General features: G+C 42.0%; 1 protein-coding gene across 1 annotated transcript in view; it reads left to right on the top strand.

Annotated features, from left to right (window-relative positions):
• The first annotated feature begins 3,897 nt into the window (after positions 1-3,897).
• The window catches only part of LOC135509633 (microtubule-associated protein 1B-like), a 62,171-nt gene continuing 47,570 nt past the window's right edge, over positions 3,898-18,498 (top strand). Inside the window, exons 1-2 of the mRNA XM_064930439.1 lie at positions 3,898-4,133; positions 13,908-14,009. Of these exons, the coding sequence (XP_064786511.1) occupies positions 3,926-4,133; positions 13,908-14,009 (310 nt within the window). The 5' untranslated portion in view covers positions 3,898-3,925. The remainder of the gene's footprint in view (positions 4,134-13,907; positions 14,010-18,498) is intronic.

The following is an 18,498-nucleotide window of genomic DNA, read 5'->3' as shown; positions in this document are numbered from 1 at the left end:
AGCCCTTGACCCATTAGGGTGGCAGGTAGCCTAGCGGTTCGGAGTGTTGGACCAGTAACTGAAACGTTGCTGGTTCAAATCCCGAGCTGACTAGGTGAAAATGATGTCTGTGCCCTTGAGCAAGACACGTAACCCTAATTTCTCTAAGGTTACTGTCAGTAATGGCTGATCCCTGGCTCTGACCCCACTCTCCGGGGGAGTGGGATATGCAACAAACAAAAAACTTGTACATTAGAGAAATAGGACAAATGTAAGCACCCACCTAATAATGATGATTATTATTATTATTACTCCACTGTCGCTGCAGTGACTTTGCAGTAAAGACTGAACAGCAGGTGAGGCTCATCCTTCTCCCCCCCAGGGGAGTCTGGCTGCAGCCCAGAATAACAACCCAGCCTCCTCCTGTTTTCCTTTTATTCTCCACCATCACCAAATGGGGCCAGACAGTGTCCCAGCTAACCCGTCAACCACCCGACCTTGCACACTGATCAATCCGAGCACAGGACGGCCAGACACAGAGACCCAGGGAAATTCTCCTGACGCTTTACAGGTACATTACACGGCAGGGGAGCTATTTATAAGTCAAACAAAGCAATTACGGTCAGAGGAGGTGAGGAACAGTCTCTGAGTCTGAACATCTTTGGCAAGTCAATGAAGGGAGGGAACAAGGAGGCTGGCGGCTGTGTAACTGTATATTTGCAGACAAAACATATTGTTGTGGTTTTCTGTCCAGGACGTTAGGGGTGTTACCAATCAATAGTTGTAGTCAAAGCCTGCACCCAGATCGGTGTGTGCTGTCTTACCAACTCCTCAGGTAATCGATGAAAATTTTTTTATTTTACTAGGCAAGTCAGTTAAGAACAAATTCTTATTTTCAATGACGGCCTAGGAACAGTGGGTTAACTGCCTGTTCAGGGGCAGAACAACAGATTTGTACCTTGTCAGCTCAGGGATTCAAACTTGCAACCTTTTGGTTATCAGTCCAACGCTCTAACCACTAGGCTACCCAAGCAGAGGACACTCCAAATCTTCAGGAGTTATATACTAACTTATTCTTGACATTATTGGAATGGCATCACCTACCTCAGTTGGTATAGGATGGCGCTTGCAACGCCAGGATACTGAGGTTGATTCCTGGGACGACCCGTATGTAGAATATATGCATACATGACTGTAAGTCACTTTGGATAAAAGCATCTGCTAAATGGCATATCATTATTATATTAGAAGTTCAGCTGATAGCTCTATAAAAAACTTGGGATTTGACCTATCATAACTTGCACCACTGCAGAGACATGAATGACAAGAGTATACCTTTTTTTAATGAGGAGAGATGTTTGCCAGTAGAGGGCAGCATAGTGGCGTTTCTGGAATATGCTGGAATGAAGTGCTGACTCACTGTACGGTGCTGTTTCATACACATGTACCTGCATTTATACATTTACTGCTTGGGGTATGTACTCAAATGACCACTCTATGAATGACTGATTCAATCTCGCTCTGATTCAGTTTCTCTCTCAGTAGCTAGGTTTCCATCCAATTTGGCGAATATTCTCAATTCTGTGTAAAAACAATATGCGCATTTCCCCATCAGAGATGTTTCCATCAAATTGACTTGTTGCAGTATTGTTGTTGTTGTTGTTGCATGATAACGCAGTACACATCCAAATAACGTTTATGGTTAAATTCCCATGTACTGAATAAAAAAAATCTAAGTTAAATGTGTTTCCATGCATTTTCAACTCTACTGATGGTTTTGTCACAAAAATGTGGCATTATATAGCGAATGTGCCCACTCTGGTATTGGCAATTGTGCCTTAGCCAACAGCTCACAGAGACATTGCGAGTATAGCCTACATCATGAGATTGTTATGGACAAAAGAGAAAGATAATTTTTGTTTCGCAAACGGCAGCCCAGCAAAGGCAGCCAAGCATCGATCATGTCACCAGAATAAGACCCTCGATATTTATTGGAAAGGAGCATCAAGCTCATCACCTTTCATTTTCACTACGCTGTGAAGTTCATCATAATTAATTTAATCTGTAGCCTAATAAACTGCATGCTTTCCCGAGTCATAGTGGGAGGACCACAGAGACTCATCGCATGACTTCCAAGTTTACTTCAATGGTTATTATATCAATATTTGCGCAGAAAAACGTTTCCTCTGCCATTTTTCGCATTATTGATTTTACATACACAATATCCCAGCTTGTCTTGCATATTTATTTTGGTCTAAATTTGGAAAGTTTACCGAGAATTGTTTTTAAATGTTTTATCCAACATGTACTTTGCTGGAGAAAAAAAGGTTGGATTTAAACCTGTTAAATTAAGCATTACAGATTGCGCTATAGCAATTTAAAGGGAACAATGTTTTAAAATTTCAATCACGCTGTAATGCTGAACTTCCTCTGTCTGTCTGTCTGTCTGTCTCTCTCTCTATTACCATCACGTGCGTGCACACGCACACACACAGGGAATTGCACACTGTTAATTACCCCCCAAAATAACCTGAAATATAATAGCCCATTGGAATATTGGAACTGCAGTCTTTTAACCCAATTGCATCAACCTTCATAAAAGGGTCATGTTATCATCGTGATGGTTTCTGCTGCAACTCCCTCTGGTATATATTTAGATGTGTGAACAGCAGGGACAAGGGTAGTGTCCCAAATGCCACTCTATTCCTTACATAGTGCACTACTTTTGAGCAGAGCTTTATGGGCCCAGGTCATAAGTAGTAGACTATATAGGGAATAGGGTGCCATATTGGACAGAACCAAGCTTAACAAGGAGAAAAGCTGAATTAGGCAGAGAATAAAGAGACTATTTCAAGACTGGCCTTTACATTGAACTCACTGCATGGCCTGAATGGGAAATAACAATTGATGACTTAATTTTCCACTGATAATTTTAGGCCTAGCTCATCCACTGTGCAAGATTGCCTGGGTTAGTACATTGAACAAATCAGAAATTGGAAACGGGGTGCAAAGTCATCTAGAGCAGAAAAATAACTTCCTTACATATTACATAGTTGCATTTTTATTTACCACATTTTATCCATCTTAATAAAAACGTGGCAAATCAATAGACTTTTAATCTGACACCTTACATTAGTGTTGTTGAGTCGTATCACGATGACTAAGGCTTTTTTATTTTAACATCCCTCAATTTTTTGGGAAAACTTTGATGTTGACAACATACCAAAAAAAAGGCTTAGAGTCTTTCTCAGCATTTTTGTCAATGTTTATAATTAATCCTACTTTGTCTGACAGATCCAGAAAAACATACAATGGGCAGATCTCTGAGACAGCATTGCAGCAAGCCATCTGCTTTAATGCCAGTCTGAGCCTGGCATGAGCTGGCATCGCCAAAATGTCTGAAAAATTTGCAAATTTCAGCAGGGGAGTCAGCAGTTTGCTGTGGCTTTGGAATTACACTGGTACTATACAGGCACCCTAATCTGCCATCTTGGGTAGAGACTAACACAAACACACTTTGACAAACACTTTGACAAACTGCTAAAATGCTATTTGATGTGTGTGTTTGTGTGTGTGTGCATGTTCGTGTGTATTTGTGTGTGTGTGTGTTTTGTTCTCAGAGTGGACAATATAGGCTACTGAAAATAAACTTTGAGATGCTGCAGATGTCAGCCCATTGGTACCTTTGAAAACTAAACGTAATCGTACTTTGGGGTGGGGTTCTAAAATCAAGGTACTCCCCTTGGACATGCCCAATGACTCAATATGTGACATCACCCCGCTGCACGGGCGTTTCGACCAATCAAATGGAAGTAAACAGCTCCAAAAGTGAACGTTATGATACCCCGGCGAGCCCTCCCCTACCTTTGCCCCTGCACACACCGTGCTCCTGGAAGTTGTCATGGAGATAGACCCGTCCCAGGCGTCTGCTCTCGGGATTGTTGCCATGGAGATCCCTGCTCGAGGTGAGCTCTCGGCAGTGCAGGAGGACGAGAGCAGCACGCAACTAGGGTTCGAGAAGCGAATTCAGGACCTTGGAGAGCAGCGGCGCCATGGACCCCCTTTCAACCAAGGGAACTACTACATGCTTATAGTGATAGGAGAGATAGCGACAGACCACCAGCTGCAACGCGCTAGAGACCAAGTTGAGCGGGGTGAGTAGCCCCGAGTCACCGAGTCTCACTTTTTACATACGAATTATGTAATTCCAGCATGCATAACGTCCTCTAATGAATATATATATATATAATATCATAGAAAATATTGGAACGTAGAAGATACAATTGGAAGATATTACAAATGCTTGGACGGTTTCCTTTTAAGGAAATGACGCATCGGGAATATTGAATCATCAGTTCAACGAAATGCCCATACGCCACTTTTCACTGGAACCTTTTGTGCAATATAGAATTCTGGTTTGCTTGAAGTGCACCTGTTTTGTCTTGAACGTTTCACAAGCGTTTAATACCTTACGAGGGATTATCTAATTCTTTGGTTAAAAAAAAAAGAAAATTGAGTACATATTTATTCGTTTTTCAAAATAGGGACACAAACATATGGAATAATAATTGCTTCCCAGATAATTCATGCTTGTTTTGAATAGCCTACCATATAAGAGGTTCAGGTTTTTTCTATAGCCCATGTAGTCTGCCATTAGAGGGCCCACTACAAGAAGGGGAAAAAAAGTTGCGCACATTCTCAGCAATGGTGTGATACACAAATAGTAACGAATTGACCATGAGGTGGGAAAATGCTTAGAATAACTGGTTTGCCTTGTTAGAAAAGCACCTTGCCGAACTGCTGGTGTGTTATCCTCATGAATAATGAGGCATCCATAGCACTGAAACATTCAGAAGGATGTTCGGTTAAATACAGTAATGTTGTTGTCTGTCAGGTTCTTTCTTTATCAAGGAAGCCCAGGGACCATGCCAAGTGTTGCACCTATGGGAAAATCTTCAGTGTGAGCTAAAAGGCGGGCTGCCATTTGGATAATAGAAAGTTGGGTACAAATGGAGGGTGTCATCCAATGTTTCTTAACACAGTGGGTTATGTCCCAAATGGCACCCTATACACAGGGCCCACAGAGCTCTGGTCAAGAGTAGTGCACTGTATAGGGAACATGGTGCCATTTGACACAGACTCGTGGTGTGAAAGATGCTAGGTGTTTTCACAGGAGTTTGCTGGTCAGCAGCAATTTGAGCGTGGCTGCCAGCTCTCCTCCGCCAGAGACGGCTAATGATGAATCACCCTATTAAGTGCCTGGCTGGCACCATGGCAACCGCCTCATTGCCGTCATTACCAAGGACCTTTCACATCATGACACTTTTTCTAAGGATATGAGAGATCGTCGTCATCATCATATTGTTTTTCATACGGCATGCTATCAAAATAGCCTGGATTCCGGTCTGTTTCCATTCATGCCAACTTCTCGTGGTTTTGGAAAAGCAACAGAAATCGTCATGTCATTGTTGAATGCAGAATGAGTCAGGCAACCCTCCCTGCTAGTTCCATTGGGCTTTTATCCTGTAAAAGACTTGACCTCTCCGTTCTCTCGTAGTCTGAAAGTGACGTCAATACTTGGTAGGCTGCCCTTGATGGAGATGAGTGGCCATTTTATGTTGCCTTGGATCAGACTACTGGTCTCCAGTTGGGTTTAGTCCTCTGATCAAGGTCTGAATGATGACCCTACTGACAAACCTCTGCAGACAATACCCTCTGATCACAATATAATTTTTAGGCCTAGATTCAATCAGAACAAGCGAAAATGACTAACAATGCCATGTCAACTGTTGGTTAGCCATAGTTGGTGGTTATTTGCTGACATTAGATGTAAGGGCCCATTGAATTGTGAACGCTACCATTGTAGTCCAATTGTATCACTGTCCCATGAAGGTTAAGTGTGGTAGACTATGAGAGACAGCAGCTTGGAGGATGGTTGGGTATGACTTGATTTACCAACATGATACACAGTTGTTCTTGGGATCTGCATGAAAACTTCCCCCTGTAGTTTAGGGACCAGGGATAGTTTATGGACCGGGGATAGTTTATGGACCGGGGATAGTTTAGGGATAGTTGAGACAGTTACCGCTATGAGGACATTTAGTTTTGCTTCCTTCTGTTTAATAAAATATAGTTCATGGGTCCTTCTTGAATTGCCGTGTCATTTGGACATGGTATTTGGGATCAAATTCAATGGTTTTTCTAGAATTGTTTTCATTTAAATGCATCTGGTTACTGTTGTGTAAGTTGTGTATTGGGGGTATTAGGAATCAGTGAAAATGTTTGCTGCCGCATTAGAGAAAGCAAAAACAAGTACCACATGTCAGAAGGTTTGCAACGTACCTCAACTTTGCACCTCTTCATCCGTGGGATTGGCCCGGAAGAGTCATGGCAACGCATACACGTCAACTTTGAAGGTCTGTTTCTAGACCAAATCTTTCTCGTGGTTGTGGCTGCTCATAGCAAGTGGCCAGTGGGTGTCATCATGAGATCTACTACTGCAGAGAAGACCATCATGTTTAGCCGGTTCGGCTACTCCAACTCGTTAGCGACAACGGACCGCAGCTAGTGTCCCAAGAAATGGCCACGTTCCTATAGTTGAATGGTGTCCAGCACATCAGGTTGGCACCGTATCATACATCAACCAACGAGCTGGAGGAGAGGTTTGTACAGACAATGAAACATGCCTTAAAAGTGTCTCAGGGTCAAGGGACACTGAACCAATGTGTGAACAGCTCAATCCTCATGCAACCCCAAGCTTTTTTACCTGCTTAGGTACTCATGAAGAGAGATCTATGCACAAGATTCGATCTACACAAACATCCAAACGCAAAGAACACAGGGCGATATGTCAACAGGAGAGTCAAGTCAAACGTCATGAGCTTTCAGGATTGAGCTTTCAATCCAGGAGAAACTGTCTTAGCTAGGAACTACCTCAAAATGACCAAAGTGGGTTCCTGCAGCAGTCCTTGCTCAGACTGTTCCTGTGTCCTACACTGTCCAGACTGCAGAGGAGGTCATCTGGAAAAGGCACACAGATCAGTTACTGTTGAGTAAAGAAACACTGACAAAACCACCAGTCGTGAGTAGTCCAGAACTGTTACTGGGTGACACCCGGACACCAGCAGTCATCACCTAGGGGCTCACAGTCACATTCTCAGGACACTGACTCAGCCGGCACCCACACAACAACACGACGAGACCGTGACACAGGCTACTCACGTGCCTACGCCTGTGTCAACATGACAGTCTAAAGACGTCGTTGTTGAGAGTGAGGTTGACCGTCGTAACCCTACAATAGATGGGCGTGCGTCTAGATACTTGGACTTGAAGAGCAGAATCTCCCGGCAGTTCATGTATTAGGGGAGGCGTTGTCGTGTATTGGGTTTGTGCCGCAGAGCACCATGGGGGGGGGGGGGGTTCAGACTTCGCACATTCAAATAAATGGTTGAACTGATTCCCGTTTCCCATCTCGTCATTATTTAATTGTTATACAAACGTGGTTATGAAGCCCACGAGACATCTTCCCGTTCTCAATCAACTAACATCGTAATGACTTTAAATCCAATTGGACCACCATTGTGCCGCAAGCAGGAGTAGTAACACCAATGATGGGAACACCAATGAGACATTTTAGATTATTGAGGCTTTTCTTAAATTGAGGCCACAGTTGCTCAATCCTAGTCATTAACCCTTTGGATTTAGACACAAATGTATGACATACTAAAATTGTGTGATTAGCTAATAATTTTCTTTAGTATAAACCCCTTCTCTGATAACAGTTTGCCATTGGGGAATGCTCAAGGTCCTTTGAAATGGGTGATTTTGAAGGCAGTAACACCAATGACATAAAACTGAGCGAAAACAGTATATTATTTCAAATAAATTGCTATTTGAAGAGCCATCTTTGTTTTTATTGATCTATATATTAAATAGTTTTGTTCACTCTCTAGCGTTCCAAATAATAGCTAGATACAGTATCTCTAAATCCCCAAAACATGTCACTACAACGTCACTACAACGTCACTACAACTCTACACATCACTACGGGGAGAAGCCAATTTGCTTACCCTAACTACTTTAAACAAGGCATAAACAGAACGTTTGGCAGTATAAAGGACTGGCGTTATGTTTTGTTATTGATAAATGGTCAGATATAAACAAAAACTATTTGTCATTTTAAAAGTTTTATTCAAAGGCGAGTGCCACGGATGCCACAGCAATTCAAGAATGACCCTCAGGGAACATTTTCAATACGTTCTTGTAGGAGCATACGAAATAGGCTACAGGCGTATTCCACACAAAAGAAACACACAAAAAAGTGTCAGGAGAAGACATATAGCCTAGCGGTCATGGCTCACAGTGGCTTAGCCAATACTGGAGACATGCAGGCAGCAGCATGGAAAATTACCCTTGACAGTGTAACTGAGAAAATGAGCTCTCCTCCTGCTTTCTCTCCCCCTGCTCCGCTCCTCAGACACAGTGCGGACACAGAGTAGCTACTTTGCATTCTCTATCCTTCATTCTCAGAGGATTTCTAAACCACCTATGGCATCACACTGTGTGTCCTACACACAGATTTACAGGGGTGCGGAACTAGTCTTCCATTATTCATTTGGTAACACTTGGGGAATCAGTATTAATGGTGCTTATTGGCTCCGTGGGGTTTTATGATTGGTTTGAGCCAATCAGAGCAGAGTTTGTTGAGCTGCAGTGTCGTTCAGTTGCTGATGGGTAGTTAGTTAAAGAGGTCTTCTGAACTATTGAACACACTGTTTTCCTACGACTATGAGTGATCACACAAACACACACACTCCTCCTTCTATGACCCATTGGGCACACCACGTAATTTCAACATGGAGAATTGGGTAATATTTGGTTGATCCATGAGATTCCAACCACCCACTCAAAAAGAAAGCCAAAAGTTTGTTGAATCCCCCAATGTGTTGTCACTATGCTTTCGAATGTTTAAAAGAACTACGAAATTCCAAGTGAGTATCAAGGTCAGATTTTTGGTTCAGTTGTCCCCTAAATGTGTTATCGCTGCGCTTTCAACCATTCAAAGGCACACCAAAGTTCAAATGGGGGTACAGTGTCAGATATTGTGTTTATTTATGAAACAACTTCATGTGTCATCACTGTGCTTAATCTAGTAGCGCAACCAACGGGCCTGGATTGCAGTTAGTTGAGATGACATTAAAGTACAAAGTGCAAGTAATCAATGCCGTTTCTTTTAGTCATTGTGTAGATTTCCACCGACCTGTGACCCCGTGAACATGCATGCGTTTTATAATTACTTAATACATTTATTGTTACTGTAACCTCAAAATGTGGATGTGTTACTCATTTTAAAGTGGAATGAATACTGTTACATTCATTTGTAAGCTAGCCTTTAACATAAGTCATGTTGAATTGTGTTTGGTTGTCAACGCAACCGAATATCAACATTTGAAGGAGATGCATCTTCTGCTTGGATAGTTCCATCTGTGCCACTGAGTCTGGCTTTAATTCTAGTTTGTCTACAAATGAATCATTGATGTTTGATTGACGTCTGCATTTCAACCAAAAAAGTTAAAGAATAAGACTAAATCAAATCAAACTTTAAATGCACTTTAAATACAGGCTGATTTGATTTAATCCTATCTTTTGTACTTATATTTTTTGGTTTAGATGGAGACATGGATCCAACATATTTATTATTAACACGTAGATCAAAGCTTGAACAGTGGTGGAAAAAGTACCCAATTGTAATTCTTGAGTAAAAGTAAAGGTACCTTAATAGAAAATGACTCAAGTAAAAGTGAAAGTCACCCAGTAAAATACTTCATGAGTAAAAGTCTAAAAGTATTTGGTTTTAAATATACTTAAGTATCAAAAGTAAATGTAATTGCTAAAACATACGTAAGTATTAAGAACAAAAATACTAAAAGTATGAATAATTTCAAATTCCTTATATTAAGCAAACCAGACTGGCACCATTTTCTTGTCTTTTTATTGACGAAAAGCCAGGGGCACACTCCAACACCCAGACATAATTTACAAACAAAGTGTGTGTGTTTAGTGAGTCCGCCAGATTAGAGGCAGTAGGGATGATTAGGGATAAGAGCATGAATTTGACAAATTTATTTTCCTGCTAAGCATTCAAAATGTATTTTGTTGATGCCAGGGAAAATGTATAGAGTAAAAAATACATTTTTTTTTTTAGGAATGTAGAGGTAAAGTTGTCAAAAATATAAATAGTAAAATACAGATACGCCAAAAAAACTACTTTAGTAATACTTTAAAGTATTTTTTACTTAAGTACTTTATACCACTGAGCTTGAGACCCTCAGCCTATATGCATTGTCTATTTTTAATTGAATCCTCTGTTGAAATACAACCTTGATGATATATGTCTGATGAAGTACGGTTACATTTAATTTGCGCTGTTGAACCTGTCCTTTGGAATGACTTTGATAGCAACAGTGACTCTATTAAGTGGAGAGTTCTCAACAATCCTTTTCATGGTTTGCACATTGGTAATAGTCAGTGACAAATGCAGTATCAAAGATTAGCAGGGCTTGGTTAAAAGCCTGGATGGGAGACCAAAGGGCAGGGCCGGTCCTAGCCGTTCCTCGGCCCTAGGGGAGACCAACAAAAATATGCCCTGCAACGCTAGAATAGTCCAAGTAAGCAAAATGACGTTGAAAACATGTCTAAAATATGTATTTTCCGGACGTTTAAGTTAGGTTCAATTTAGGTTCTGAATGGTCTGGAAAGGACCAAAAATAGACGACCAAAAACCATTGGCTCGTGCTTACTGGGGTATAGCCTACTATATCTGTCTGCAATGGAATTTTAGGAATGCCCATCCATGTGGTAGGCCCACCATTTGGAAAACAGGCCGTTGCATTGGCTTCATTAGTCCTGATTCCTGTGACTAATCAATTTGGGTAATTAAGCTCTGAATATCAGTTACCCAACTTTACTTGGAGCTATCGTGAGCCCATTTGAAATGTGTTTACACAGTGGGAAATGCAGAAGTACTTTCCTTTTCGCTATGACCAGCTGGTCAAAAATGGACAGATACACAATTGGGTGAAACTCCTGGACAACAGTTGTGATTGTCCGTTCCATATTGTAGATTTTACTTTGACCTGTGCGTCCTCCGAAGCACAACCCAACCAAGCCACACTGCTTCTTGACACAATGCCCACTTAACCTGGAAGCCAGCCGCACCAATGTGTCGGAGGAAACACTGTACGCCTGGTAACCATGTAAGCGGGACAAGGGACACCCCTGCCGGCCAAACCCTCCCCTAACCCGGACATACGCTGGGCAAATTGTGCACCGCCACATGGGTCTCCCGGGTCACTGTGACAGAGTCTGGACTCGAACCCGTAATCTCTAGTAGCACAGCTAGCACTGCAATGCAGTGCCTTAGACCACTGCACCACTCGGGAGGCCCCGCATACTCTTTCTACCATATCCTATATCTGCTACATGATTTATGTTACATGGTGTTTTTGACGGTACGTTGGTGGAATGTTGCAGCGATGCGTCTCTCCAACGGCACCCTGGAGAGGCACGCTGTGAATGGACAAGCAAAAATATTTTGCGCCCCTGCCTTTGACAGAGTGGGTACTACTTATCACAGGGCGGCATCGACGCTCACCTAAAAAAAATACCTTTTGCCACTGGTTGAGAGAAATATTGTCATTGTTTTGGGGCCGAATTATGTGAGGTTTTATGTGTTGTACGTCTTGGTCAGTTTAGCTGAGAAAATACCGCCCTCGTAAATCTGCCACCACAGGAGGCCCCCTAATCCAGCCTAATGACCGGGCCGGCCGTGCCGAAGGGACAGCTGTAGACAGATCGACTCTCCAGTAGGAGGCGTTTCCCAGCATACTGTTTTTTTCCTTATAGTGGATATTACAGTAAAGATTTGACGTTGTTTCAAAGGTACAAATTCAACATATTTTATACAAGGGTTGTCTATGTTGAAAATTGGTTACCATGATGACATATTCCTGTGGTTAAAATGTTATCCTGAAAACAACAGTTGATCAGTTTTTTAAAATCCAATATATTTTCCACATAGATTCCATGTCATAATACTGTACATTGACAAATTACATATAAACAAAGCGTTGATTTAACCAGTTTGTGGTCAGTGGGGAGTCAGGTATTGAAAGATGGATACACACTATCTTATCTCACCTTCCACCATTCGAGGAAATCAAAACCAATTATTTGTATATACACTAGATGACTGACAGGTGGCAAAGTTTCAAAGCCACCGCTCCTCCATCATGGCACCATTGTAAAATATATTTTGGAAGCTATATTAAATGTACGAATGTCTACATTTGTTTTTGTCACATATATTTTCTATTACGGAACACCTTAATGCATACTTTTAAATTATATTATGTGATCTAAACATACAAATAATAATAATAATTTCCTTAAAGTAAAATTTTGTAAGTACTAATGTACTAAAGTACTAATGTTACTGTCCCCACTACAACAACAACAATATTTAAATACATGTTATTTTGTCCTTCTTCTGGGGAGTGCCAATATGGCCGACCGGTGGCTTCAAAGCCTATCATTGGCCAATACATCAGCAATCCAGAGTTTGTATACATCAAAACATGTCAAAATGGCTGTCATAATGACGGATGTCATTGTCACCTCTTTGTGAAGTGTTTTGTCAGTCCAAACACAAAATACCTAATTGAGCGAGGAGCATTGAGCCCTTTACCAGAATTAGTATCAGTGACACAGCACTTCAGAGAATAGACCACAGTTGTCTGCAGTGGGGGAAGGAACGTTTCTCTCTCTCAGTGAAGCAAAACAGAACCTGGAAAACAACGATCTGACATATACAGAGTACAGTACATATTATTTTTGAGACATGGGGAGATATGAAGGGGAGGATGAGAGGGTGGATGAAAGTAAATTATATTAATCTCCTATCCCAGACTCCTTTCCCTACCAGTGAATAGGATCAGAGACAGGCTTCTCCTGCGGTTTATGCCCTGTTGAATGAGATCTGACGCAGGCTTCTCTCTGAACTTCAGAGAATCTTAGCCTGAATCCGATCTGACAAAGGCTCTCCCTCGTGGAACGAGGGTCTTGACGGGAACATTATTGAGAATCGGTTTTACTTGTACTGAACTCACTGCTCTTCATCAGTGTGCCTGTTCTGGCAACACTTTAGTTTGAATCCACATAGAATGCTTTATGATGCAGTTCTAATGTAGTGTAAGGCTTGTCATAAGCATATGACACCTTATCATGTCATGTTATTGTGATGTCATAGTTATTGATGAAAATGTGTAAATCAGATTTTTTTTTTTTTTAGGAAAAACTGTTCCTTAACTAAATTACCATATGTTCTAGTCCAGTACATTCATACAAAATACATAGATAGAAAACATCATGTTTGTCTGGACCAACTTTTATTCATTCCAATTAGATACAATATCAGTTAGGGTTAAATTAAGTTTTGGAGAAATAAAGTCTCTCATGAAATGGAGAAAAAAAAAAGTTGCACTGAAATATTAAAAATATGAAGGTTACAGAGATTTCAGAGACGTTGGTTGTTTTCATATTTCCTTGCCTTTCTACCCCTGTGCTCTTGCTCAGTCCCCTCATACATTATTGAATGATATAAGGATCTGCAGTTAATAAGAAATCCATTAAAGGGGAAGTATAAATTAATGTTATATGTTTCTTAGCCCTGCAAGTAGTCTATGCCACTATTGTACGTTTGCCCCTATCCCTTCCACAGAAGCTAGTAGTGGCTGTTTAAAGAAACTATGGTTCCTTCTGACCCATAGACTACTGTCAGGGTAAGGAACTTATAACAGTAAGGTCTAAAATACAGAACTTATCCTTTAATGTAACATATTTTGCCCTCTTGTTCTGTGTTGTTTCACCAGGGATTCGCTCCTGGGACATCAGCCTCAAGTCATGTGACCTGGACCAGCAGCTGCAGCTATTTGTGACGCGCCACTCCGCCCAGTTCTCTGCAGAGGTCAGAGGTCAGTCAAACCTGGGTCGTGTGACATCACACACTACGGCATTGGACTACATGGGTCCTATTCGAACTAGCCTGGTCCCAGATCTGTTTGTGCCATCTTGCCACCTCCTGTCTTTGTCACGCCAAACAATGGCCATGACATAGGTGTTGGCAAGATAGCATAAACAGATCTGGGACCAGGCCATGTTCTAACACCAATTGACAAGAATTCATGTTCATATAAACAAGATGATACTTCATTAATAGGTAGAGTACACAGAGATCCTATTAAATTAAGTTATATAATTATATCAGGGCCTTGCACAAACCTGTTGGGGTTTATGTTGGGGTGTTATCAAACAAAACTAATCCTGAAACCATGAAAATGGACATGTTGACCGATGAGTAAAGTATTTTGCTAAATTATTTTGAACTGAAATAAATGCTGCACTTATTAACCAAGGACCAAGGACACAATTCCAGTCAAAAGAGAAGATTGTCAGAAATACTGTAGCCTACCATTACTATACCGAGCTCCATTTCTTGCCACTCTCATGTATCCCATGTATCCCAAACTTTGACCCGCCACCCCCCATAAAGGAATGCTACAAAACTCGCGAACACGCACGCACAATCGCTGTGCAAATGTAGCCTGTCATTACTGGCAAAAACAGTGATGGATTTTCAAAACGTCGGCCTACTCTGTTTTGCCAGGCAAAACTGGAGGAAATTGAACAAGTTCTTTCTGGTCACTCATCTGGATATGCGTGCCCGCCTTTCCTCGCCAATGCTGATGACTGTTCATTGGCCAACAATCCAGATGCTCAGCCTTTTTTGGTTTCGATGCTGAGATGAGAATTTTGCGACGACTTGCGGGCATTGGGTTCAGAACAACAACAATGACAACAACAACAAAAAAGTATACATTTTTGGGGACATTATACTACCACCGAAAAGGACATTTTGGAGACTGGAAACCCTGTCTGTGCACGTGCCTGAATTCTAGGGTACGGTAATAGTACTCTGGTGCAAGGCGAGGTGACTGGCCAGGTACTCTATGGAGACTTGGGTCCTGTTCAAATGCTTTTGAAAAAACATCTTTCCTCCCTCACTTCCTTCAGGACCTCACTGATCTATGAACGATTAGCGACACAGGAACGACGAGACACGACACGTTTGTGGTAACCCCCCTATTGCGGTCACCAATCCAGCCTTTTCAGGTTTGTGATTAAATGAAATGAGGATGGAGGTAAGGATGCATTTCTTTAATGTTGGAACAAGTCTATTACCTCATTCACCTTGAACGTTAGACGTAATCCCTGTACCTGTTGCCTAGGAATAATAATAGTAATCCTTACTTACTTCATTCATCTTTGTCACATAAAATGAGCTGTGAAACACGATACTAAGGGTTTGAGACTGCAATTTGAATTCATTGCAATGAAGATGAGCCCCACTTTGCTACAGCGGACATGTTATAGACACACCAACATTTCATAGTGATGGTGGTTGACATTTCTGCATGGTATCCAGGGGCTTGACAGGCATCCCATAGCCTCCACATTCTTTATTGCTTTATCTTTTGGGGCGGCAGGTAACTTAGTGGTTAGAACGTCGGGCCAATAACCCAAAAGGTTGCTGGATCGAATCCCCGTGCTGACAAGGTGAGAATCTGTCGTTCTGTCCCTGAATAAGGCAGTTAACCCACTAGGTTAACGTGAATTAAGGCTGTCACTGTGAGTAAGAATTTGTTTTTTAACTGACTAAATAAAGGTTAAATCAAAAATATATAAATATATATAATCACCATGGTTATTATTGGGGAGCTGTGTCAGGGGCAGGGGTACTGCAGAGTCAGGTTTTAGAGAGAGGGGAGGAGAGTAAATTCCCTGCCAGGTAACTTGAGAGCACACACACACAAACAAACTACAGGATAGATTATTACACTGCACCGACAGTAAGTGCTGAGCCGTATCAGAGCAAGCAGAAATGACACAGCATTCCTTCGAGAGGATAAACATCCAGAGGACGTTCTATCTGAAAAGAATGCTTCTTTTTATAGTGGTGTAACTTTTCTTTCCAGTTTCAACCCTTCCGTGTTTCCAGGTCGCTTCAAGGTGTCGAAAGCGTTGCTATGGCTACCAAATGCACACAGACATTGTGCTGCATAAAGCCATCTGCTCTATCAGTGACCCTGTGTCCTGCTTGTGTGGGCAGCTTCGATCTATTCTTAGTGATCTAGTATCCCAGGACCGTTGCTCTTAAGAATCTCATAACATATGTGGATATGTGCTGTAATTGAATGTGATTTTTTTTTTTAAGACGTGGTTTCCAAGGGAACAATGAAAGGTTTTACAAGCCCTTTAGTAGTAATTTACTTCAATTGGAAGCGGCAAACTGGACTTGACACAACAGTGGTGATGAGGTAATGGACCATGCCGTCACCTCTCACTACTTTTTTGTTTGACATTCAAACAACAGCTCGGTTTTCCACTTTGCTCTGATTTAGGTTTCATCGATTCGTGCTCTTTGCAGAAACGGAATAAATGCAGAATAGTCAGAACATACAACACCTCCAATGGCTTTGTGCAGTTGCTCACATCAATAATTATGGGTTTATTCTGTCAACGCTGAGGTTTAAAACACTAGCACAATAAAGGGTTGAAAAACAGTGTGTTCATAACCGAGCTTGTGGTTCTCATTTTAGACCACCTCTGCATTACTTCACGTCTGCATGCTGGTCCTCCAGGCAGAAATGGGGGTGAGCGAGGCCACCGTTCCCAGCCAAGGGCACTTGAGAGCAAAATCAGATTGTGCTGATTCTGAGCTCTGTGGTGGAGACAAAGGGACTGCTGGCTCTCTGAGGCAGCTCAGGTTGAGTGAGGCTGGGGCTGCTTTGGAGGGCCGGGGATGGCTGGGATGGGGGGGGGCTATCAATTGCACTCTTCTGTTCAGCATTAGATAGGCTACAATGCAGATCAATGGCACTGAATGATGAGGGTAATTCAACACCTGCATTGCAGAAATAGATAAATGGGATCATGTTGCTCAAAGTCAATGGAAAGACACAACTCAGTCCTGGAGCAAGCTCAAATGGATAAACTCCATAAAAAATATTTCAGGAAGCTTAATCTGTGTCCAGGACACCGGTTTGAGTGTGTCAAGAACTGCAACGCTGCTGGGTTTTTCCCGCACAACAGTTTCCTGTGTGTATCGAGAATGATCCACCACCCAAAGGGCATCCAGCCAACTTGACACAACTATGGGAAGCATTGGTGTCAACATGGGCCAGCATCCCTGTGGAACTCTTTCGACACCTTGTAGAGTCCGTGCCCTGATGAATTGAGGCTATTCTGCGGGCAAAAGGGGGTGCAGCTTAATTTTAAGAAGGTGTTCCTAATGTTTTGTACACCCAGTGTATGTGACTCCTGTTGTCAGCCGTGTGGCCTTGAAGCCTTAAGCCTATTGAAACTGTGTGTCATTCATGTGTCTCTTTGAAGCCTGTGTTTTCTTTATTTGATCAAAATGTTTAATTTGTTCCATAAAGGATCACCCAGGCGCATCCCAAATGGCACCCTATTCCCTATAGGGTCCTGGTCAAAAGTAGTGCCCCATAACCCTCACCTTCACAATTTTAAACAGGTTCCTTGGGACGTCCGAACTCTGAGGTCACCCCATTGAAGTTTAAAACGGTTAAGGTTAGGGTTAGGTAAGGGTTATGGTAAGGGTTGAAGTTAAGGTTAGGGTTTAGTGTAGGGACATCCCAAGGAACCCTTATTGCACTAACCTTTCCAATGTCTGGTCCTTTTAGTGCAGTCTTCCTGACTGACTTCTTCAATACTGTACGTTACTGTACTGAGCTTGGAGTTTGAACACTCAGGTGTCGGATGGTGGAAGTGCAGCAGCGAACCCCCATGATTCGCCTCCTCAGTTGTAAAGGATGTCTGCAGCGAATTTTGTGCCTGTCTGCATTTTCTACATTTTGCTCCATCCGTTTATTCATTTTGTCATCTGTACTTGACACTCACAAACAATGAACATACTCACACACAGCATCAAGGGTGTGTATCATACACGCACGCACACACGCACACGCATCTCCCTCCCACTGACGGACCTAAAAATGATTTGACCGCAATGATGTGCAGTATCCTTTCTGGTGGTCTCTAACACATCCCCCTCTAACACCCAGCAGAGAAGCAAGGCATGAGGCATGGATTACCGTCAGCAATTTACTCTGATTAAGTCCTTCTAGGCTTAGTTAAGTCACCGATACACACAGAGGTGTGTAGGATGAACCTCACATGGGAAGTATCGATGGTGCTCACCGGGTTCCCATCAACAGAACTGGCTCAATATCCACTGAAACTATCAAACAAACCACTATTCTTTCCTTCAACTGTTTTGTTTTTCCCGATCATTTTATTCTCAGTCAGTAATGGTACAAACAGACAGAGTCTGCATCCTAAATAGCACCCTATTCCCTATGAAGCGCATAACCTTTGACCAGT

Source organism: Oncorhynchus masou, chromosome 22 (genome assembly GCF_036934945.1).
Source record: "Oncorhynchus masou masou isolate Uvic2021 chromosome 22, UVic_Omas_1.1, whole genome shotgun sequence".
Lineage (NCBI taxonomy): Eukaryota > Metazoa > Chordata > Actinopteri > Salmoniformes > Salmonidae > Oncorhynchus > Oncorhynchus masou.
Note: the sequence above shows the minus strand (reverse complement) of the source record. Positions and strands in the feature narration are given on the sequence as shown.